Source organism: Dipteris shenzhenensis, chromosome 15, assembly GCF_047967505.1.
Source record: "Dipteris shenzhenensis isolate YYH24624 ecotype China chromosome 15, Dip_SZ_1.0, whole genome shotgun sequence".
NCBI classification, from domain to species: domain Eukaryota; kingdom Viridiplantae; phylum Streptophyta; class Polypodiopsida; order Gleicheniales; family Dipteridaceae; genus Dipteris; species Dipteris shenzhenensis.
In genome coordinates this window covers 35879096-35904008 of record NC_141610.1, presented here as the reverse complement: position 1 = coordinate 35904008, position 24913 = coordinate 35879096, and the positions used below count along the sequence as shown (strand labels likewise).

The 24913-nt window shown below is 45.2% G+C and overlaps 1 protein-coding gene across 1 annotated transcript; it reads right to left on the bottom strand.

Annotated features, from left to right (window-relative positions):
- Positions 1 to 24676, bottom strand: LOC147893740 (uncharacterized). Its single transcript, XM_087386202.1, has 3 exons — positions 24558 to 24676; positions 607 to 740; positions 1 to 371 (listed from the first exon to the last, which is right to left on the bottom strand). The coding sequence occupies exons 1-3, from the start codon at positions 24628 to 24630 to the stop codon at positions 132 to 134; spliced, it is 447 nt and encodes a 148-aa protein (XP_087242328.1). The 5' UTR covers positions 24631 to 24676; the 3' UTR covers positions 1 to 131.
- Positions 24677 to 24913: the final 237 nt, after the last annotated feature.

Here is a 24913-nt window from a genome sequence, read left to right as displayed (position 1 = left end):
AATCCTTGAAGAGCAATGGATTTCATATAAAAAGCATGAAACAAATCGCATTGTCAAATAAGATGGAGGCATTTTTTTGAGCTTCCAGAATCGTAAAGAAATTCTCTCTGGTGTATCAGGGTATCAAAGTGTCAATTTTCACTGTTCTTGAGCAAGACCTCCGGCTTCAGATGAGAATAGACGGGATGAATTTTTTGGCCATCAACAGGATCTACATGTACCCACTTACGACCAGTCATTCGGTTTTTCTCAAACCGAACATGCCCTGCAATTAGAGCAAAAAGAGTATGATCTCTGCCAATGCCAACATAATGCCCAGGATGGAACCTCGTTCCCCGTTGACGAATGATTATATTACCTGGAATAACTTTCTATGTAAAGCAGAAAATACCACCAGCATCAGTATTGCTTGAAAATGATTGCCGGTTTAGGGCAAAACCAAATGAATTAAGATTCACTTCATCAAGCTTCAGTTTAGTATAAACAAACAATTTACATCTCTAGTGCATAGCAAATGCGAAGAGAACATTTCTAGGGCTGAATGTATTGAAAATAGAAACTCTGATGGTACAGTTTAAGCATTCATAAAAAATATTCCATGCAGACCTGGCCCCCGAATTTCTTCACGCCAAGATTTTTAGGTTTGGAGTCCCGACCGTTGTTTGAAGAGCCTCCCGCTTTCTTTGTTGCCCACCTCCTAAACAGTAAACTCAAACCTCCAGCATCCCCTCCTGGCAAATCTAATCAATCAAGACAAAAAACCTTACACTCTTCAGAAAATAAGACTATAGGTCTAAGGTACCCAAAAGGCTATGCTAATTATTCCAGAAGGCAAATAACATTATAGCTAAAAGGCCTAATGTAGGTAATTAGACTGCCCAGTTTTAAATGATCCATAGATCTAGATTTTGATAGCAGCTCAGATCTCCAGCGGTCCATATAGTAGGTTCCCATAGTAGCAGAATAGAAGTGGACCAAACAACTAATATTGGTAAGCCAGAAGCTTTACCATTTACTTTTCCATGAAGGCTGCTTCACTGAAACTACCACAGTAGAAGCAGAACCAATGTAGGATCCTATCAAAAATTGGCATACCATTGTAACTAGTTCTCACGCAATCAACCACCCTTGTATGTCCAAGGTGTACTGTATGTATATGTTCAGCACATTACATATGAGCACATCAGAGCAAAAAAGATTGTACTTGCATGGTGTGCACGTATGCATACCTAGGTATGTATGTAGGATATAGCTCAAAACTCTGAATATCTTCAAGCTGCTGTTGATGAAACAAGCTGCAAAGGCCTTGAGCCTACATAGCAACCACCCACATTCTCAAATCCCACATGCATCCAAGTATTAAATGATGAATGTCTTATAGCTGTGCGTAACTCTGTAGTGCCATCTTTAGTGTCCCTACATCCATCTGACTTTAATCCTTGAGGTCCTCTCAAAGACACCTCCCTCATGCAAGTGGTATCAGCTTTGTTCACGCTACACCTACAGTAAGGAAGACAATGGATGTTTTTAGAGCACCTGATAGTGAGCCTATTTTGCGAAGGTCTACCATAGCTAGGTATCCTGTGGATAGGCTGAAATATGATGGATTTACAACCATTCACTATGCCTATATGGTCAAAGTGATACATGAACCAGAGCCCACTTCTTTTGAGCAAGCCATGGGAAAAGAAAAATGAGAGAAAGCCATGGATGCCTTGGAAGAAAATGCTACATGGGAATTCGTGCCTTTGCCTAAAGACAAGAATGCAATTGGCTGCAAGTGGGTTTATAAGGTGAAGCACAATACAGATGGTTCTGTGAACAGATACAAGGCAAGATTAGTTGTCAAGGGATATGCACAGACATATGGCATTGATTATGAAGAAACATTTTGTCCGGTTGCAAGAATGAGCACTCATTGCTATGGTTGCATCAAAGGGATGGTCTTTACATCATATGGATGTAAAGAATACCTTCTTGCATGGTGATTTGCAAGAAGAGGTCTATATGGAGCAGCCACCAGGTTATGTCCATGCTGTTCATCCTGAGTTTATTTGCAGGTTGAAGAAAGCCTTGTATGGCTTGAAGCAAGCACCCAGAGCATGGTCTGACAAGATAGGACAGTATCTTGTCACTATTGGCTTTCAGATTTCCAAGGCAGATTTCTCACTTTATGTGAGAAAAACAGAGAAATGTATTATGCTACTTGTCATTTATGTTAATGATTTCATCATCACAGGTGATAGTGATAAAGATATCCTTCATATGAAAATGCTATTGAAGCACAAGTTTGAGATGAAGAATTTGAGAGAGCGGCATTACTTCTTGGGCGTTGAGGTGATTAGATCCACAAGTGGGATATGGCTCTTGCAGAGACAGTATGAATTAGACATGCTGTCCAAATATGGAAGAAGTTTGAGATGAAGAATTTGGGAGAGCTGTATTACTTCTTGGGCATTGAGGGGATTAGATCCACAAGTGAGATATGGCTCTTGCAGAGACAATATGGATTGGACATGCTGTCCAAATATGGGATGACAGGTTGTACGCCTATTTCAGTTCCTTTGGAGCAGAATGTGAAGCTGAGCGCAGATGCAAGTGAGCTTCTGGAAGACCCTACTATGTACAGAGGCATAGTAGAAAGTTTGATTTATATGACTATTACCAGGCCAGATTTGAGCTATGCTGTTGGGTTGGTAAGTCAGTTTATGCAAGCTCCAAGGAAACCGCATTTGGATGCGGCTAGACGCATACTGAGATATGTGAAGTCCACATTTCAATATGGACTATTTTATGAGACTGGGGTTTATATACAGTTGCATGGATACACTGATGCTGATTGGGCTGGTAGTATTTCTGATAAACGATCTACCAGTGGATATGTGTTCTCTTTTGGGAGTACTACAGTCACTTGGAGCAGCAAGAAACAGCCTACAGTTGTCTTGTCGAGCACAGAGGCTGAGTACAGGGTGCAACAATGGCTGCATGTGAGGTAGCTTAGTTGCATAAGCTACTTTATGATATGCATCAGTCTACAGATGGGCCAGTTGTCATTTATTGTGACAACATGAGCATTATACACTTGGCAAATAACCCAGTCTATCATGCTAGAACAAAGCACATTGAGGGGCATTATCACTATGTGCGGGAGAAGATTCTAGTAGGTTTTATTGATCTAGTTTATGTCAACACAGAGGATCAGGTAGCTGACATATTCACGAAGACATTGGGTGCAGAGAAGCTGCGCAAGTTCAGAGACCTGCTTGGTGTGCAGGAATTGGGATTGAGCTTGAGGGGGAGTGTTGAGATATCGAGCTCCACTCGTGATATGCCAAGGTGACCGTTGTACATTTATGTCACCAACTTGTTAGCTGCAGATGCGGTGTATGCCACCTTAGTTAGCTGAGTTTGGTTTGAGACCCACATATAGGATTCACCTATTCTATTGTACTTAGAGTTCTTTTGGCTTTCACAACTACAAAGAGGAAAACTGTTTTCAACCTCCACCTTTATGTATATTCCCCCATTGTGTATGTGAGACAGCCGCAAGTGAGACTCCTTCCTTCTCTCCCACTCTCTTTACAGTTCTCTTACAGCTTCAGTGGACTTCCTAGTAGTGTGCTCATAGACACTCCTTGATGCTCCTCTTCTTGATGAAAACGTAAAGACTGAGTGCTCCACCAATCTCAGATTTGCTTGCCACTGGGACACAGCCACTCCGAGGCCTATAAACCCTAAGTGTAGGGTATTGCTCTTCACCCTATAGGTGATCTGTGTTAGAAATATTTATATTTCAGAAGGCAATGGCAAATGATATGTCATAAGGGACTAGGGACTACAGGCAATTTTTCCCTTTATTAATGTTTTTTACCCCTAACCTCAATAAGAGGTTGTGTTTGTGGTCAACTTAGTCACCACACACTTTTTGACCCTATTTAGAACTTAGGGTCCATTCTAAGGTTTTGTCTTTGAAACTACCCTAGCTTTGTAGTTCCTTTGCATTGCTGCAATTTCACTCCAGCTTGCTTTCATGTTCTCTCGCTTCCATTTCCAAGTTTTGGTATCAGAGCACATTTCCCCTCGCTCCCACACCACTTCCCGCACCTCCCACCCCCTCCAACTTCGATTCTGTCGTGAAGAACTTTGATTTCATCACGAACAGTTGCAGCCACCAGGTCGTTTTTCATCTCAGCTGGCACAAGAGCACTTCTCAAGTAGGCAACTACTCTTGGAGAAAAGGTGCATCATTTTTTACTGATTTTGACCTTCTTTTTGCTGGTTTCTGGCTGCAAAAGGCAGTCGCATCTCTCCTCGAGCACTTTTCAGCAAGGCGACCTGATTTTTAGACCTCTTGAGCTGTTTAGAAGCAGCACGAGGGATTTCCCACTGATTTCAGTCACAACAACTGCTTTTCAACTTGTCGCCTGTTTTTTGAGGGCTGAGGCATTGGGCTACACTTGAGATCGCAGGCGGCGGGCCTCACAAGGTTGAGGCTCCCAATCAGACAAGAGGAGGAGCGGTTGGATTCCGAGTTTCCAGATGACACAGCCTTGTATGTAGAGGGGACCACAATGAGCTTGGAGAGAGTCCGGGGAGCCCTGGCTATTTATATTGAGGCCTCCGGTGCACGGATCAACTGGACAAAATCCATCGATTTCTTCACAAGCTATGAGGAGACACGAGATTCGCAAGTGAGGTAGTGCCTTTGGCTTCTGCTGGATCCATGGGGCCAGATAGCGAGATACCTCAAGTGCCAGGTGGGTATTGATATTACAGCAAAGCAGCAAATTGCCCGAATTCTTGAGAGTGTTTTGCGCAAGCTTCTCTACTGGAGCTCGACCAAACTCTCCCTAGCGGGCCGTGCCTTAGTAGCAAACCAGGTCCTTGCCACGGCCTGATACATTGCCTCTTGCTGGTGCTTTCGCAATGGGTGCATTGGACAGCTCTGACGCTTGGTTCGGAATTTCCTTTCGGCAGGTTCGAACAGCACGAGGAACACCAGAGCCCGAGTCACTTGGCAGACGATGATTATGTCGCAGGCATTGGGAGGCTAGGGTATCATTGATCCGGAGATGCAAAGCAGAGCCCTCTTGGGCAAGTTGGTGGTGTGCGGCCTCACCCCTGGTATAGAGCCTTGGAAGCTCCTCTTACAGCGAGGGCTTCTCAAGAGCACCCCACGCACTGGGGGCAGTGGCAGCATTCACAAAGATGGATCTTCTCAGAGGCCCCCTTATGGGGAAGGGTTCCCCCATGATGAGGAGCCTCCATAGGGTATGGCAGAGATTAGCAGGGGGTCCGTGCTTAGCCCCATTGTGGGGGTTAAAGGTCACTGTGCCTTAACCCCGGTTATGTACAATACTCAAACACATATATAAATGAATGAAAAAGAAGATTAGGGTGGTTCTGCACCCACCAAAACTTGTGTGGCTCTCTGTCTCTCTCTCTTCTTCTTCCATTCTTGCTTCCGTCGAGAGCACTCTCAATTGGTATCAGAGCCCGGGTGATCTAGCTGAGCGTGCGTGAATGCTTGAAGCTCAGCAGCTCTGTGGGAGGAAGGAGAAGCTCTGTGGGAAGCTTTGTGGGCGACTTTAGTTGCATTCAAGTGTGCAAAGACCTTGGAGGAACCTTTGGAAAAGTCACTTTGGCTTTGCGAAGTGGTTTTGAGAGCCTGTTAAGAGTTTTCAAAGAAAAAGTCGTTTTTTGAGCTTTTCCCTGTTCCGTTCGATGACAGAGACTCCGTATTGACTTGTAGAGACAACTATTGCTTGCTTTTGGTGTCCACATTACTTCAGGAGCCCGGAAACACCTTCATTCTTGAATCTGGGATCATTTCATTGGATTTCTGACTCACTGTGTCAATTTCTGCGTTTTTTGCCCGGGTGTTGGAACTCAAGTTTAGAGCAACCATTTGCAGATCTGTCAGTTCCGGTGGACTCAGGAGGTCCTAAAACTTCTATGTTGCTCATCATTTGCACTCCGGTGGAGTTTACAAACAGCTCTGTTTCCAAAAACGTTTTTCAATCCGTGTGTTGAACCCAGTGATTGAGACCACGGTTTCCAAAACCGTCTGTCCCATTGCGTTCTGGACGCCCAAAAACCCCTACCTATCAGTTCTTGCGCGATTCGGTGGAGGATTTTCACAGTTATAGATCTCTGTGTATTCGATTTCGTCTCTCTGTTATGCATTTTTCATTCTAAGGTTTTGAAACCTTAGATTTATGCCACATGGCAGTGGATAAGTGTTGACTCCCATTTCTCATTCATTGGTTGGGATTTTGGAGTTCTGGCAGAAGAGAGATATTTGCAGATTTTCTTGCTGAGTCCAATTATGCAATGGCGCCCATGCTTTGAGGCATCTCATGTTCTATTTTCAGTAGTGGTCATTACCGTGGGACTATGATTTCTTGAGCATACCTTAGCATATCACTCTGGTTGCAGTTTGAGCAGTGCGCTCATTCGTGGTACGCATTGGGTTGCAGTGGATGGTTTATAGGGCATTTGGATGCATTACGGTCCTTATTGGATGCGCTGATAGGCCCAAATTGCCTTGTGGGATGCTATTTTTTATGGACGCTTTGCACATGGATGCTATTTTATACTGAGGGATAGCTTTGACACATTGCAGGTGATGCACTGATAGTGCTATGCTCTCTTGGATGAGATATTATTGATGCATATGCCAGTGGACGGTGTTTATGCTTGAGTCATTTGGCACTTATTGGCATTTTCTTTTGGGCCAGATTTGCTCATATGGATGCATAGTATATGCACATGAGTCAGATGCATCTTTTGATGCTTTGAGCTTTGAGTTTTGGTGATATTTCACTCTATTGTGGCATACACATTTGGGTGCACCTGGTATTTGGTGTGATTCTCTCTTGCAGGCACTAGCATTTGGGATTTTGTTTCATTTGCATCATGGCATCCTCTTCCATGTCTGAAAAGGAGTTTTTCAGCATTAAAAAGTTTGATGGGACAAACTTTTCTTTGTGGAAAGAACAAATAAGGGATGTGCTTATTCAAAAGAAGCATATTAAACCCTTGACAGGGATTGAAGCTAAGCCTGCAAATATGTCTGAGGATGATTGGAATGAGTTGGATGCATTAGCAAAGTCTACTATTAGACTTCATCTTGCAGAGTCAGTTTATTTCACAGTAGTAAATGAGCAGACTACGGAAGATTTGTGAAAGAAACTGTGTGCCACTTATGAGAAGGAAACTGCCTCTAATAAAGTTTACCTCATGAAGAGGTTGTTTGAGCTGCAGATGAAGGAAGGGGTCTCCATTGCTTCTCACTTGAATGAATTCAATATTATTTTCAGCCACAGCTTCAGGCTCAGAAAATGAATTTTGATGCAGAAACTAAGGCAATATTTCTCTTATGTTCATTGCCATCCTCATGGGATACCTTCCGTACAGCTGTCAGTAACTTTGCACCTGGTGGAGTACTGAAATTTGATGATGTTGTGGGTAGCTTGTTGGCCGAGGAGATTAGACAGAAGTCTATGGATGGCAACAAGCAGGATGCAGCCTTAAATGTGCAAAGGGTTAGATCACAGTTCAGGGGGAAGTCCCAAGAAAGAGGGAAGTCTCCTAGCAAATCCAGGGCACGGAACATTGAGTGTTACCATTGTGGCAAGCAGGGCACGGAACATTGAGTGTTACCATTGTGGCAAGAAGGGCCATATGAAAAAGGATTGCTACAAGCTGAAAAGAGAGCAAAAGGATAAGAAAAAGAATGCAAATTGGGGTGCAAATCAAAAGGAAGAGAGTCCAAGGGAGGACAAAGGAAAAGTGAAGATCGAGGAGATCAATGCAATCACACATGATAGTGACAATGATGTTCTCTTCATGTCTACTTTATCTGCAGAGTTGCTTACCACTTCAGATAATGCATATTCCCAGGATTGGATTTTGGATTCTGGTGCTTCATTCCATGTTACTCCCCATAGGGAATGGTTCTCCACTTATGACAGTGGAAAGACAGGTTGTGTGCATCTTGGAAATGACTATGCATGTGACATAGTGGGAGCAGGTGACATAAAGTTTTCTTTTGCAAATGGGTCTGCATTTGTTTTGAAACATGTGAGACATGTGCCTAAGCTGACCAAGAGTCTTATTTCAGTGGGTCAGCTAGATGATGTTGGTTTTCACACCACTTTTGGCTTTTAGAGTTGGAAAATTCAAAAGGGCTCTATGCTTTTGGCCAGGGGTGCCAAGTGTGGGACTTTGTATCCCTTACATGTATCAGGGGTATTTGATCATGTTGTTGCAATAACCGAGCAGCCAAGCACTTCTTTGTGGCATTGCAGGTTGGGGCACATGAGCCAGAATGGAATGAAACTCTTATGCCGTTTGGGTTATGTACCGCATTTGAGTTTCTCTGATTTTGAATTTTGTGAGCATTGTCTCTATGGGAAGCAGACTAAATCAGCCCATAAAAGAAGGGGAAAGAAAGAGTTTGAAAAGCTTGATTTGGTGCATTCAGACGTATGTGGTCCCATGCCTACACGGTCATTAGGTGGGGCTGAATACTATGTGACATTCATTGATGATGCAACTAGGAAAGTGTGGGCTTATGCTATAGCTCGGAAGAGTGATGTGTTCCAGGTATTTCAGAAATGACTGGCCTTGGTTGAGAATCAGTCAGATAGAACGCTTAAATGCCTACGGACTGACAATGGTGGAGAGTATCTCTCTCATGACTTTCAGCATTTCTGTGACACACGTGGGATTAAGAGGGAGCTCACATCCCCTCGTACTCCAGAGCAAAATCCAGTTGCAGAAAAGATGAACCGTACCATTCAAGAAAGATTGCAATGTATGCTTTCCAATGCAAGTCTTTCTAGTGGTTTTTGGGCTGAGGCAATGAAGACTGCAAAGCATGTGATCAATAGATCACCTAGTAAGAGTTTGGATGGTGGTATTCCTGAAGAGGCATGGAGTGGCAAGAAGCCCTCTTACTCTCATTTGCGTATATTTGGGTGTGAGGCATATGCACATGTGCCAAAAGAGCTTCGAAAGAAGCTAGATCCTAAGTCTAGGAAATGCTTCTTTCTGGGTTATGGTGAAAGTGGAGAGATGGGCTATCGTCTCTGGGATCCAGAAGCAAAGAAGATCATACGCAGCCATGTTGTGGTCTTCAATGAGAAGAAGATGCATAAGGCACCCATGAGGGATGTGGAAATGAGGAGAATCACTTTCCAGGATGTGAATCCACCTGCATATGTTGATAGACAGCAAGCTGTCCATGCACCAAATGTGCAAGAAATGGAACCACCAAGTACTCCCACAGGTATACAATCAAGGGTAGACGATGAATCATCTATTGGTGGAAATGATGAGCCAAATGTGGCTGATATGCAAGTGGGACAGCAAGCTGAAATGCCCTTGAGAAGATCATCTATAGTATCTAGACCGCCTGATAGGTTTGTTCCAGGGGTAGACTGTGTGATGCTTTCTGATTGCGGGGAGCCTTCTTGCTACAGAGAGGCTATGATGCGTGAGGATCAACGCAAGTGGGAGTATGCTATGCAATCAGAGATGAGTTCACTTATGAAGAATAAGACTTGGGACTTGGTTTCTTTGCCACATGGAAAGAAAGCATTGCCATGTAAATGGGTCTACAAAATGAAGGTCACAGGTGATGATGTGCCTAGGTACAAGGCCCGTTTGGTTGCTAAAGGGTTCAAGCAAGAGAAGGGTGTGGACTTTGACGAGATATTCTCTCTGATTGTGAAGATGACCACACTTAGATGCACGCTTGGACTAGTGGCATCAGAGGATATGGAGCTTATGCAGATGGATGTCAAGACAGCTTTCTTGCATGGGGATTTGCATGAGGAAATTTACATGGTACAGCCGGAAGGCTTTAAAGAAAAGGGCAAAGAGCATTTAGTTTGCAAGCTGAAGAAGAGTCTCTATGGTCTTAAGCAAGCGCCTAGAGAATGGTATCAGAAGTTTGATGCTTTCATTCGGTCCCAGGGTTTTAGGAGGAGTGAAATTGATCACTGCCTCTACACTAAAAGGGCTAAGGATAATAGCCTGATAATCTTGGCACTATATGTGGATGATATGCTATTGGCTAGCAAGAATACTTATGAGCTAGATGCATTAAAGGCCAAGTTGCATGAGGCCTTTGATATGAAGGATTTGGGATTTACAGGTCATATTCTTGGTATGCGCATCATGCGTGATCGGAGTAGGAAACTCCTTTGGCTTTCACAAAAAGAGTATGTTACAAAAGTACTACAGCGTTTCAATATGGAGGGGGGGAAGGTAGTGAGTACTCCATTGCCTCCATATGTGAAACTGAGTCATACAGATAGTCCCAAATCAGATGAGGAGAGGGCCATGATAGCCAAGGTTCCTTATGCATCAGCAGTTGGGAGTCTTATGTATGCTATGATAGCTACTTGACCAGACATTGCATTTGCAGTGGGAGTTGTTAGCCGGTATGTGGCTAATCCAGGAAAAAGGCATTGGGAGGCAGTTAAAAGCATCATGAGGTACATGAAGGGTACCAAGGAGATGTGCATCTGCTTTGGTAAAGGAGACATGCGTGTACTTGGGTACACAGATTCAGACTATGCAGGGCATGTGGATAGTAGGAGATCCACTTTTGGTTATGTGTTCACCTTTGCAGGTGGTGCAGTGTCGTGGATGTCTCGCACACAGAAGTGCGTTGCTTTGTCTACCACAGAGGCTGAGTATGTTGCAGCCACAGAGGGTTGCAAGGAGGCTATATGGCTTGATCGGCTAGTGAGAGATTTGGGGATTCATACAGGTGTACCGACATTGCATAGTGATTCCATGAGTGCTATTCAGCTAGCACGGAATCCGGTCTTTCATGCAAAGACCAAACACATTGAGGTCAGGTACCATTTCATCAGGGAGGTACTTGAGGACAAGCGCATAGAGCTTGTCAAGGTTCATACAGATGATAACCCTGCAGATATGCTGACGAAGAGTCTACCTAGTCAGCGGATTGAGTATTGTCGTGTATTGATGGGCATTGGATAGTATGCTCACTAGTTATTCTCCCTTAAAGGCACATTGTCCTTTAAGTGGAAAATTGTGGGGGTTAAAGGTCAGTGTGCCTTAACCCCGGTTATGTACAATACTCAAACACATATATAAATGAATGAAAAAGAAGATTAGGGTGGTTCTGCACCCACCAAAACTTGTGTGGCTCTCTGTCTCTCTCTCTTCTTCTTCTATTCTTGCTTCCGTTGAGAGCACTCTCAACTGGTATCAAAGCCCGGGTGATCTAGCTGAGCGTGCGTGAATGTTTGAAGCTCAGCAGCTCTGTGGGAGGAAGGAGAAGCTCTGTGGGAAGCTTTGTGGGCGACTTTAGTTGCATTCAAGTGTGCAGAGACCTTGGAGGAACCTTTGGAAAAGTCACTTTGGCTTTGCGAAGTGGTTTTGAGAGCCTGTTAAGAGTTTTCAAAGAAAAAGTCATTTTTTGAGCTTTTCCCTGTTCCGTTCGATGACAGAGACTCCGTATTGACTTGTAGAGGCAACTATTGCAAAGAGGAGTTCAAGCGTCAACCTCTCATTTGGCACCCGGAGATCAGAGATTAGGATGGACTTATGCTGGGACAGCTGACTCACATTGGATGGGCACAGTGAGACAATGGCACCTGGCCTGCTCCTTTGGCAAATGAAACATATTACCCATGAAGGCAGAGGCAAAGGCGAGGCTTGGAGCCATATCGCATTTGCGAGGGGAAGGGCAACGAATGAGGGAGATTGACCTAGCCATCCCTAAGTCTTGGGGGGAGGGACTCCGCATGTGGATGGAGAGCAGTTGATTGCGTCAATTTTCTTGGACTGGGGTCCATTTGAGAATGATGATTCAGCGAGGCAGCAAGCAGCCTAGTTTCTCCCATATAGGGCTTGGAGGCCTACTTCAGGCACTCACTGAGAGAGACCCAGAGATGGATGGGGTCTGGATGGGATTCATCGGCAAATGATCAGAGTTGTGGGCCGATTCGGGAAGGACTGGCACATCGATCCTCCCAGCATCCCAGAGCAACATGCCCCAGATGGCGCCTTTGGCTGTGGGAAGGTAGGCACCTGATGGAGGTACAGTGGGATCCGGGAGAGTGGTTTTGGCCTTCTAGGATCAACCTTACCGAGCAAGTGGACGAGGTGCCCTTCTTTTCTTATACCACTCGAATTGGCAGGAGGCTTCAGATGGACTCTTCAACACGGGCCCCTTCGAGGGAGAGGCATTGGATGGCCCAAAGGGTGCCCCAGGAGGTCTGTTCTAGGTTTTGGACATGCCTTTGGTTCAGCTTGCGACCGAGGAAGATCTCCAACTTTTCCTGACTGGCTGCCCACGGAGGCTTGACCGTAAGCCCGGGGTTAGAGCAGATGCGGGTGGAGGGGCAGTGTCACTGTTGCTCTGTTGGTGTTCTGGAGATGATCCCTCACTGTCTCTAGAGTTGTCATAGGGCAGAGAGGATCTGGATGGGAGCCCTTAGGATTATGACACGCATGCAACAGTGCCTTCAGAGGGACTACACCTGGGGGGTGGTGGCCTGGTTGCCTGAGGGAGTTCACGCATTCCAGATTGATGAGGTCTCTTCAGCTTACCGGATACAGGGTCAAAGCATTCGGAGGATAGAGCTTCATGAGGCGGTCCCTCCTAATAGCCGGGATCCTCATTCCTCTCCGAAGGATAGCATGTGGGAGGTAGTGGCCTAAATCACGGAACAATTGGGTTGCTCGTTGTAGTCTGGTGATGGGTAAGCATTCGGTTCCACCCTCGACTACCTTGGTCGCAATCTAGCAGGATATCATTCTACACCCTACGTCCCACCTGGGAGCGTGGGACGACTGTCGCGAGGCGCGCACATTTCTGCAAGGCTTGGCCTGCAAGAGTTTTCTACATATTCACTTTGCAAGGGATTTGCTGGTTGTATAGTCCCCCACTTGGCTGTTAGCCCCTATACCAGAGATTCCCTAGGCAGTGAGTTGGGTTTCTTTGGAACAGGCTGGTTTTTTCTTCTTTCAGCCTTTATCGGTTTTTTCCATACTCAACACCTTCGGGGCTGCTGTTTTGTATGAAGTTTTTCAAGCATTAATAGAGGGTTCCTTTCTTTGCAAAAAAAAAAAGATAAAGTCGGGGACCATTGCTCACCTCATAAAGTGAATGAGGACAGTGCGTTCCCCATCCAACCCAATCCAAATCATGGCATCAATACATAATCCCATCACTACGTGTACTCTTTAGATACCTCAAAAGCCTAAATCCCGCCTTCCCTGGCTTTGATGAGAACTGACAAAGTAACCCCACTACAAAGGCTATATCTGGGAAAGTATTTATACAACAAGCTTCCAGCCAATCTACGGTACAATGCTTCATCAATCAACGTGCAGCTTTGTCTCAACCTCCATTAGGGTTGGTGCGTCCTTGCATTCTCCATCTGGAACCTCGTCCACACCTCCTAACAATATTCTCTAGACAAATAAAGCTATTCTGTCCGATTCTATGCCAAGATAGTAATGTAGAAGTCCTAGGTCTGTCATCTCAATCTCCACAGTGTCGTAGATTGCCTAGTGAGCTACTTATTATTGCATCAAACCAAGGTGGGTTCTATGACTCAATTAATTGAGAATGCAAGGACAGCATATGCATGGATGTAGGAGAAGAATTTGGGCTTTATGGACAGCAAGAAAGAAGACAACAAACGGGCTGCCAAACACCAGGATAAGGACATCAAATCTGAAAATAAAAATTATGGCAAACGACCGTTTCAAAAGGGAGGAAAAGCCCAATTCAAAGCTGGTCAAAGGCATGGATAGCCTAATAAACAGCCCCGTACCAAGTTATCTGATGAAGAGAAAAAGTCACTCATGGAGCAAAACAAATGTTTTGTATCCAAAGGAGAGGGACACCGCTCTTATGATTGCCCATCTAAGAAAAGAGCCAGGTCAGATGATGATAAGAATGGTGATAAACAGGCTGATAAGAAGGGCAAAAGGCCTAAACCTTCCGCAGGACTTCTTCCAGATGTGATTAGGAGTTTGCCACATGCACATGATGAAGAGGAAATGAAAAAGACTAAGATGTGTAGAGCATGGGGAAAAATCAGAAATCGAAATTGTTTGTTTTTCTTTGATTCTGGAGCAAAGGCGAATTTCATAACTCCTGATATGGCAGGAAGGCTTGGTATCAAGCCTAAGGAAATGGGGCCATCCGGCATGTGTGATATGGCCAACAACACACCTGTCACTCCTATCATTAGCAAGTTGAGGATGCATATCCAAGGATATCAGGATGCAGAGGACTTCTACATTATGCCTTTGCCAGAGTGTGATGCTTTGCTTGGGATGCCTTGGATGTACAGGGTGGGGGCTGATGTGCAAATGAGAAACAAGAAGATTTCTTTAACTCGTAAAGGCAAAAATCATGTACTTGATGTAAAGTTGAAAGGGGAGTCCATCCCTATAGTTTCAGCTTCTTGTATTTCCAATGTAATACAGCGTCATATTTCAGCGTACTTGATTTTTGTCAAAGAGGACAGCCAACCAGTTCAGGAAGGCTCTATTCTTTCTGCTTTAGATAGAGAAAGGGCTGCTTTTATTTCAGATTTTCAGGATTGTTTTGTTAGAAAATACCCAACAGAGGGTACACGCAGCGGAAGACTTTATAGTGATGCCCAGGAGCTCACACAGTGTGGTGTGGGTGTGGAATCACAAACTTCTTTACTTATGTGCATTCAATAGATGTGCAGACTCATCAATAGACAATGAACCAACCAGATAGAGAAACCACCAAAATATATATATTTCCGTCCAAAATTATGGACACAATACAAGAGAGACAGATCCAGAGTCCCACCAATGGTGTGGTCCTCTGATCTTACCACAAGGTCCTTCTCCTATCAGCTGGCTATCTCTAGACTCGAGCCCGCATGCTCCACCTGGAGCTTCTGCAGACTTTCCGTCCTTTGACCTCAGCTCCTTGCTGCCCTAGAAGACAGCCAAGGTCTCAGCCTCACACTGAGCTAAGTCTGCAGCAACACTGGTACTCCTTCAGCTTCTGGATATAGGCCCCAAGGGTTGTGCTCTGCTGCTCCTTTCTGCTCTGCTGGAAGCTGTACTGCTGGATGCTGAAATGAGGCAAGAGCTTCTCCTTTTATAGGCCTAGGGCCTTGCTGAAAAAACTGACCAGCCTGCAACAGACTGGCCGACCAGTCTGTGGCTGGTCCAGCCCTATAAGGGCTCACAGCCCAGGGCTTTTATGGCCCAAACTTCCAAGGCCTTTGGCCCTCCATTCAAGGCAGAGGCCCAGCCTATATAAGGCATGCCACTGCACACTGACAGCCACAATTTGCTGCTCCACCAGGCCTGCTGGTTCTGCCCTCTGCCAGGCTCTTCCCAGCCACGTGTCCTGCGCCGTACTCCTGTACATCCTGCTGTCCTGACCCGCCTGTACCGCGCCATCATCAGGGTCTGTTGCAGGCCCTTTACCTGCCCACTACCCTCGCCATATGGCCTGCCATGCTGACGCCATCTGTAGGTCGCAATCCTGTGAGGGGCTGCCCATGTGACAGCCCCCTCTCTTTCTTCTCTCTTGGGCACATCCTGCCCTGAGTCTCCCTCCCCCACGCACTCCTCATTTGGGGGCTTACATATGGGGAGGTGACCTTTCCAACACCCCCTCTCACCGACACATCTCGGCCCAATGCCAACACGTCGATGACGATGCTCCAGTAACTCCCTGGTCGTAGTCCTCTGGAACCTTTCGGTGTCAAAATCTTTTCCTAGCTTTTCATCCAGTGGCTCCTGCTCCACCAGATCCGGTTCCGCTTCCGCACACCATCCTGGTACACAGGTCCATCTTTGGTAGCACCTCCTGGTACCACCTCCTTCAATCACCTTTCTGCCTTCCAACTCCAGCAATCCAGCCGTCATGATCTTCCAGTTGTCCCCCTCATAATGATTGAACAACCTGGAGTCTTCCAGGCACCATGCTCTGAGGGTCTGTTTCAACCCGTCCTTCCAGTGGCAAGGTCTGCAACAAATGAATATTTCCAGATAACCTGGACCATAAACTCTCGCTGAGTTCTCAAGCGGGTACTCTTCTGGCTTCAGTACTCTTTGTCCATCACCTCCTAGCAATCTGCATCCGAGATTTGAAGAAGCACCAATACTTCCCCTTTTGCCTTCGAAGAAGGCCAATTCCTTCCAATCTCTTATCACCAGAGTGTTGTACTGCCTGAATGTTCGCTCTGCAAGCAAACTCTCATTGAGGCACCCACCAAGCGCTTGTGTAATCCTGTACTGTCCCCTTCTGAACTCCAGCATCCATCTGACCATGAGACCCCAGGGCCTTCCATGCAATCCACCCTCGTATCAGTGTCAACAGCCACACACCTGGAAGGTACCAAGCGCTCCATGCTGTCCTTCACCTTCACAAAGGCATCTGACTCCTCGTCGACCCACATCTCTATGTCAGACATCCTCACTGTGATTTCTGGATCAACATATCTGACCTCGGTAACACTCGGTGATGTCACCAGGAACAACTCCTCGATTACCACATTTGCTTTGGCCTCTCCCTCTAAATCTGAGTCAGACTCCTTTTTGTTTTTCAGATCCGCCTTTTTCTTTCTGCAGTCCTTTGCAAAATGTCCTGGCGTATCACAGTAGAAGCACTTCTTCTTATGCTTCCTCTTCGAAGTCCCCTCGTCGTTAGAGTCGTCTTTCTTGGACTTGACACCGTTAGGCTTGCCCTTTCCTTTGCCAACGGAATCCTTTGCCAGCATCGCCTTGTCGTCTTTGTCCTCGTTGTAGAGCTTCTCCCGAGCTTCCTCCTGTAGCAGTAATGGACACAACTCCTCAAACATCAGAGGTTTGGTCCTCTGTCCTGCTGTCACAGCCGTAACAAAGCTCTTGAAACTCCGAGGCAGTCTCCTCAGTACCATCAAGGCCAAATGGCATGAGTCTGTCTTCTGACCAATTGCTGCCAGCTGATCCCTCACCACCTTGACCTTCGTCAAATGGCTATGAACCGTATCTCCTTCTTCCATATCAAGATTGTAGAGTTGATGCTGAAGAAGCACAATCCGGGAGGTGTTGTCCGTCTCGTACAGATCCTTCAGGGTGGCCCACGCCTCTACTGATGTCTCGGCCAGCTGGATATGCAGAAGCACGGAGTCTGCCGTAGTCCCTATGATTATTGCCAGGGCATGGGCATCTCTGTCTTTCCAAGCTTCGAGCTCCTCTCTGTCTACTGCCATGAATATCTTCCCTTGCCTATCCACTATGTCCTCCGGCTTCGACTCCACTCCCGTGGTTAGCTTCCACAACTTTCGAGCCACTAAATGACTCCGGATCTTCACTTTCCAGATCGGGTAATTAGTCCCGTACTCTCCAAAGTTAGGGATAGTGAAAGAAAACTGAGGGAGGAGGAAGGGAAAGCAGGGGCTGAAGAGCACCTGACTGAACTTGAGTCACCCTCCTTCTCGCAAGGGCATAATCCTCCAGTCGTGGAAGTCGATTCCCTAGAGCTTCTGAATCAGGATCGTCCTTCAGCAAGGTCCCTGCCTTCACGCTCCCACACCTGTGAGCCTCCTACTTGGGCTCTGATACCATGTTAGAAAATACCCAACAGAGGGTACTGTTGGGTACACGCAGCGAAAGACTTATAGTGATGCCCAGGAGCTCACACAGTGTGGTGTGGGTGTGGAATCACAAACTTCTTTACTTATGTGCATTCAATAGACGCACAGACTCATCAATAGACAATGAACCAACCAGATAGAGAAACCACCAAAATATATATATTTCCGTCAAAAACTATGGACACAATACAAGAGAGACAGATCCAGAGTCCCACCAATGGTGTGGTCCTCTGATCTTACAACAAGGTCCTTCTCCTATCAGCTGGCTATCTCTAGACTCGAGCCCGCGTGCTCCACCTGGAGCTTCTGTAGACTTTCCGTCCTTTGACCTCAGCTCCTTGCTGCCCTAGAAGACAGCCAAGGTCTCAGCCTCACACTGAGCTAAGTCTGCAGCAACACTGGTACTCCTTCAGCTTCTAGATGTAGGCCCCAAGGGTTGTGCTCTGCTGCTCCTTTCTGCTCTGCTGGATGCTGAAATGAGGCAAGAGCCTCTCCTTTTATAGGCCTAGGGCCTTGCTGAAAAAACCGACCAGCCTGCAACAGACTGGCCGACCAGACTGGCCGACCAGCCTGTGGCTGGTCCAGCCCTATAAGGGCTCACAGCCCGGGGCTTTTATGGCCCAAACTTCCACGGCCTTTGGCCCTCCATTCAAGGCAGGGGCCCAGCCTATATAAGGCATGCCACTGCACACTGACAGCCACAATTTGCTGCTCCACCAGGCCTGCTGGTTCTGCCCTCTGCCAGGCTCTTCCCAGCCACGTGTCCTGCGCCGTACTCCTGTACATCCTGCTGTCCTGACCCGCCTGTACCGCGCCATCATCAGGGTCTGTTGCAGGCCCTTTACCTGCCCACTACTCTCGCCATATGGCCTGCCATGCTGACGCCATCTGTAGGTCGCAATCCTTTGAGGTGCTGCCCATGTGACAGCCCCCTCTCTTTCTTCTCTCTTGGGCACATCCTGCCCTGGGTCTCCCTCTCCCACGCACTCCTCATTTCGGGGCTTACAGATGGGGAGGTGACCTTTCCAACATGTTTCTCAGATGCACTTCCTCAAGAATTACCTCCCAAGAGACCTGAGGATCATCAAATTGATATAATTCCAAGAAGCTCACCGCCTAATATACCTCCCTATCGTGTTAGTAAGGCACAACAGGAAGAGATAATGTCACAAGTGAAGGAACTCTTGGAAAATGAATTAATACAGCCAAGTAATTCTCCTTACTGTTCCCCTATGTTGCTTGTGCAAAAGAAGGATGGCAATTAGAGAATGTGTATTGATTAGAACCGTTTTCCAATTCCACGCATTGATGATATATTGCATCGATTGGAAGGTTCCTCAATGTTCAGTCGTATTGACCTTAAAAGTGGATACCATCAGATAAGGATACGACCTGAAGATGTCTACAAGACTGCCTTCTGCACTTCATTTGGCTTATATGAGTTCCTTGTGATGCCTTTTGGTTTGACTAATGCACCTCCCACTTTCAATAGAATGATGGACAGAATTTTTAGAGCACACACAAAGTTTGTGGGCACTTTCTTCGATGACATCATTGTGTTCTCTAAAAATGAGCAGGAGCACAGGAAACACCTCACTATTGTGTTTCAAGAGTTGAAAAGACACAAGCTGTTAATAAACACCAAGAAAAGTGAGTTCTTTATGCATGAGATTCATTTTCTCGGTCATATAGTGTCAAAGGATGGAGTCAAGATGGATCCTGCAAAAGTTGAGGCCATAAGGAGTTCGCCAATTCTGAAAAATCTGCATGAAGTCAGAAGCTTCCTTGGGTTGTGTTCATACTATCGAAGGTTTATAAAGTACTTTGTAGAAATTGCTTCTCCCTTCCATGCTTTACAGAAGAAAGCTGTACCGTTTCGGTGGGGACCAAAGGAAAATGCAGCTTTTGAAGAGCTGAAGCAAAAGTTGTGTTCTGAACCCGTTATTATCTTGCCAGATCTTGCAAAACCCTTTGCTGTAACTTGTGATGCATGTGGGAACAGCATAGGAGGCACTTTGATGCAGGATGGCAGAGTGGTTGCATATGACAGTAGAGTTCTCAAAGATGTTGAATTGTACTTGCAGACATACGAGAAGGAAATGTTAGCAGTGATACATGCTTTGACCACATGGAAACATTACCTTCTTGCAGCTGATTTTTATGTGCAGAGAGATCATTAGTCACTTAGATATTTTCTCACGCAAAGAAAATTATCTGAAAAGCACATGAGATGGGCTAACTTCCTCTCAATGTTTCATTCTCAAATTGTACATGTGCCGGGTAACAAAAATGTTGTGGCTAATGCACTTTCTAGGAAACCACAGCCTGAAGCAATCTCCAAGAAACCCGGTGTTTCAGCAGTGAGCATTGCTTACAACAATGTGTTAGATTGATGAAAGATCAGTATGTTAATGATGCTGATTTTTCAACTATTTATGATCAGGTTTCTGATGGTCAAAGGCATGATCACTATATGTTGAAAGAGGGTTTCATTTTGATGCATGGACGACTCTGTGTCACTGATCAAATGCGACAGAAAGTCATAATGGAAAGTCATGCTCCTCCATGTGCAGGACATAGGGGAATTACAGCAACAATTACAGCAGTGGAGCATTACTTTTATTGGCCATCTTTGAGGAAAGATGTGGAAGAATATGTGAGAACATGCATGGTTTGTCAGAAAGTAAAGTTTGACAGGCAAAAGGCACCTAGGTTTTTACACCCTTTGCCAATTCTGGATAGACCATGGCAAAGCATAGCTATGGATTTTGTGTTTGATCTTCCACGTACTCCTACTGGACATGATGGATTGTGGACAATAATTTGCAGGTTTAGCAAACAAGCCCACTTTGTGCCAGTAAGAAAGAAAATTACAGCAGATCAAATGACCAAATTGTTTCTGCAGCATGTCTTCAAGTATCATGGGATGCCTGAATCCATAATCAGTGATAGAGATCCAAGGATGACCGGCCTCTTTTGGAGAGGGCTGTTTGAAAATATGGGCACTAGGCTGAATTTTTCATCATCTTTTCACCCTCAGTCTGATGGACGATCGGAGCAGGAAAACTCTACCATCTTGGATATGTTTAAATGCTATGTCTCAGACCACAAAAGCAAATGGGAGCATTATTTTCCTTTGCTGGAATATGCTTACAATAATACGGTGCCCACATCCATAGATAAAGCACCTTTTGAAATAGTGAAAGGTGCCAGGAAGATACCTCCCATTTTGCATACAAAAGAGAAAATCTTCGAAGCTGAATTTTTCATCATCTTTTCACCCTCAGTCTGATGGACAATCGGAGCAGGAAAACTCTACCATCTTGGATATGTTTATGTTTGAAAATATGGGCACTACGCTGAATTTTTCATCATCTTTTCACCCTCAGTCTGATGGACAATCGGAGCAGGAAAACTCTACCATCTTGGATATGTTTAAATGCTATGTCTCAGACCACAAAAGCAAATGGGAGCATTATTTGCCTTTGCTGGAATATGCTTACAATAATACGGTGCACACATCCATAGGTAAAGCACCTTTTGAAATAGTGAAAGGTGCCAGGAAGATACCTCCCATTTTGCATACAAAAGAGAAAATCTTCGAAGCTAATCGTTTTGTGGAAAGCCTTGAAGAGGCTTACAAGAAGATCAAATATGCCTTGCAAAGAAGTCAGGACAAGCAGAAAAGAGCAGCATTAAGCGACCTCATGAAATCACAGTGAGCCCGTCTGTACTGAGGGAGTGGAGGTGCTACCCCCCTCTCGAACACCAAGTAATACTCCAGACGATCGCTCTGCTGAACTACCTGTAGGAGCCTGGACGGCAGTCGGCTCTAACTGGAAAGCATCAAGGTAAAGCTGCAATATCCCAGGTGAATCTGCCAGTTCACCTTCCTCCATTCATTTTGCATCAAGTGATGGGTAATTTTGAAATTTTACTAAGTAGCGACGGATAACTTTACCCTTGAGCTTCTATCTCTGTGTGCCAGAATTTGCTCTGGGACCAGAAGTTCATTCTGTTCTTCCACTTCTGGCTGTACCTCATCAGGTAAATCCTCGGGAACATCTTCATGATATTGCTTTAACAAGCTCACATGAAAGGCATTATGTATCTTCCAATGCAGAGGCAACTTCAGCTTGTAAGCTTTTCGTCCGAGATACCGAGCTGACAGTATTTCTGTGGTGAGACTTCATGATATTGATGCATCTTGACTATTGATCGCACAGGATCACATAGATTTTGAGCAGTGTATATGGATGGATGCATGCCTCTCCTAGCCATATTTTCACTCTCTCTATACTATAGATGCGGCTTTCTTGTATACTCTTTCATGCTATATTTCATGCTCACTCCTGTGTTTTGGAGCAGCAAACTGTGGTTTGCTGTTTCAAGAGAGGGATATGTCACAGGGGCGTGAAATTCTAAGTACTTTAATGTACTACAAGACCATGACAACTTTGGTTTTAAAAGTCCAAGTGTGGGCTTAATAATGTGTAATTAAACGCGGCATGGTGCCTAGCACATAAGCGTAATTAATCCCTAGGCCCAAAGGCATTCCAAGGAATTAAAAGAGTAGTTGTTGGAAAATAATGATGTGGCATTTTTAATGGGCCCCCTAGAGGGCCATGTACCTTCAGTGGCCCCCCCTAGAGTTCCACGTGGCTCAAGTGCCTTCTACATGCTCCTTTGCCATTCCTGGACCTTCCTGGGCCTTCTAAACTTCACATGTGTGGTTTTCTCTCTCATCTTCTCCCTTTGTTGAGATTTTGGACTGGTTTTTCAGCCTCCTTCAGCTGAATTCCGTTTTTCTTCATAACTCCTCATCCGTTTGGATTCTTCCACTTCTGTTTGGCCCGATGGCTTCCCCTCTGCCTCCCCTTCGTAGTGATATGCTTTTCCCTCCGTGCGTTTCGTAGAACGGGAAGAGTGGAGCACTTCTTTTGCTGGTCGAATATGCAAAAGTGGCTTTTTCTAAACCTTTTTGCTTCTACAACCTCCTGGGCCTCTCCTCTTGCAAAGCTACAGCTTTCTGTTGAATTTCAAGCAGTCCCACGTGCTGGTTGACTGATTTTTCTCAGTTTTGGAGGACTTTTCGGCGATGAAACTTCTACAAAACCTTCTCAGTGCATTCCTCTCTAAAGCACGCTTCTTTTGAGCCCAAGAATTCCCACTTCTTCGCGACAAAAGTGCTTCTTTTCGCATTTTTAAGTGAAATTCTTGCTGGTCGGCTCTTGTAAATGCTCTTTCTTCATGCCTTTGCACTTTTCTTGGTTGAGAATGCAATTGAGCATTGGCTACTATGTCCTCTTGGCGATTGAGGACTTGGTTCGAGTTTTCAGAGCTTGGTGAGTTGTGATTTTGCTGCTACAATTTCTTTTTGCCATAAGCTATTGGTTGGCCTCTTTCTAGGTTCACAGGTGCCCAAGCAGTGCTACATGAGTCATTCTTTGGTTGGGTACTTTGCTGATTTTATTTTGGAGCTTTGAAAAGCTTTGTGAATGCCATCTGGAAACCACTCAAAGAGAGTGCAGTTGAGGTGCAATGTGATTGCATCTGGACAGCCAATGGAATTACACTCGGAAAAGAGAATGCCTTTGGGTTGAGCCTATGGGTTAAGTGCACTTATGTGATGGTGTTCTATGCTTAAAAGCCTTGCGAAGGCTCAGTGAATTGAGGCTGCGTACTCAATTGCAAGGAAGGTCTCCCAGATGCAACTTGTAATCATTTCACTGTGATATATAAAGAAATACCGAAAAGAACGCCACAGTGTTTGGGGCCAATCGGGTGCACTTGTCTATGTTTGTTGAGCGCGGGCATTCTAGCCTCCATCCCTTTTTCAGTGGTTTTGTTTGTGAACAAATGGGTAAATGCCAAATGGTGATCATGCAATGGTTAATGGTTGTGATATATGCTTTGTGAGCTGTAAATAAGTGCTGAAGTGATTAAAGGTTTAGTTCCACTGCCCTCTGAGTGATTAGAGGCCGGTTTCAAGTCCCTTCACAAGGATCGAAAGGACAAGTCTTGACTCTTAGATCTCCAAGGTGAGAAATCTTCCCACTCATTCCCCTTCATGGAAAGCTTTGTATCCTCATCAGCCATATGCCCCCTCTTATAGGATTCCTCATTTAAAATATCTAGCCCTTAAACTCATTTTTAAAATTGGATACAGCGCAATGCTTAGGTCAACAAGCACGTAAAGTTTAAACATCAATTGTCTCTTTTAGAAAGTCGCTAAGCCCTTGGCACACGGTTAGTGTAGAAGTTCAAAAAACTTTTGCAGCAGAAAAGTAAAAGCTGGATATCGAATACTTTAGAGACCTCTATGCTGTCCAAGCAACCTTCATAACCCAATCGCATTTAGGCAGGTACAGCTTGGAACGATAATCACACAAAGGGCCAAATTGCCTGATTTTGAGGGAAGATTGGCCTGACGATTATGTTTGACAAGAACTACGGGAAGTCGAAAAGGGAGAAAGCGCCTCACAACTGGACCAAAGATACAAGAACCCTCTAGAGACTCACCATCCAACCTGAGTGCTCTCCCATACAAGTTGGACGTTGCACCAATCCTTACTCGTCCCAAGTTCAAAACTAAATGCCGAAAGACAAATTTGAGATCAAAAGATCTTTTGCGTGACCTAACCTACCAGCTTCAGTTGAAATGGCTGGCATAAAACGCTACCACAAACAACCTGGAGGGTTTTATAACAATGCGAGACAAGTATGGACCGGCACAAAAATTATGCAGTTCGAGGTGACCACAAAATTAGGCTGAGAATCTTTAAAAATCAAGTGAGGGAGGAAGACTAGCGTCTGTTAGTGTAATCAATCTATCATTTAGAAAGCAACAGAAAAAAACCATCATCGACAAGGTATCGAGAGGGCAAATGCTTAGAGAAAAGGGCAGAAGAGACACACCAGGTGCAAGGGAAGGCAACTTCCCGAGGAGGCCCGATATGGAGAAGCCGCTTCGACACAATGCGCCCGCCATAGCCCGCTGCTTCGATCAACGGCACAAGCGCGAGTGATTCTCGCTCATGAGCTGCTTTTAATGTAGTTCTGTTAGGTGTCGCTCTCCACGTGTAGGGCATGAAGAGCTACGTTTGTAACCCAATCATGAACACGAGTAACCTGACCCATCTACGACGAGCTAGAGACCCGCTTTGTTGGGTCTCCAAATTGCGATCATCTATTGCGTTTAATAAAATTTAAGGTTCCATTTATAAATCTCAAACTTTGAGGAATTTTAAGAAAATTTGTGAAAAACATATACA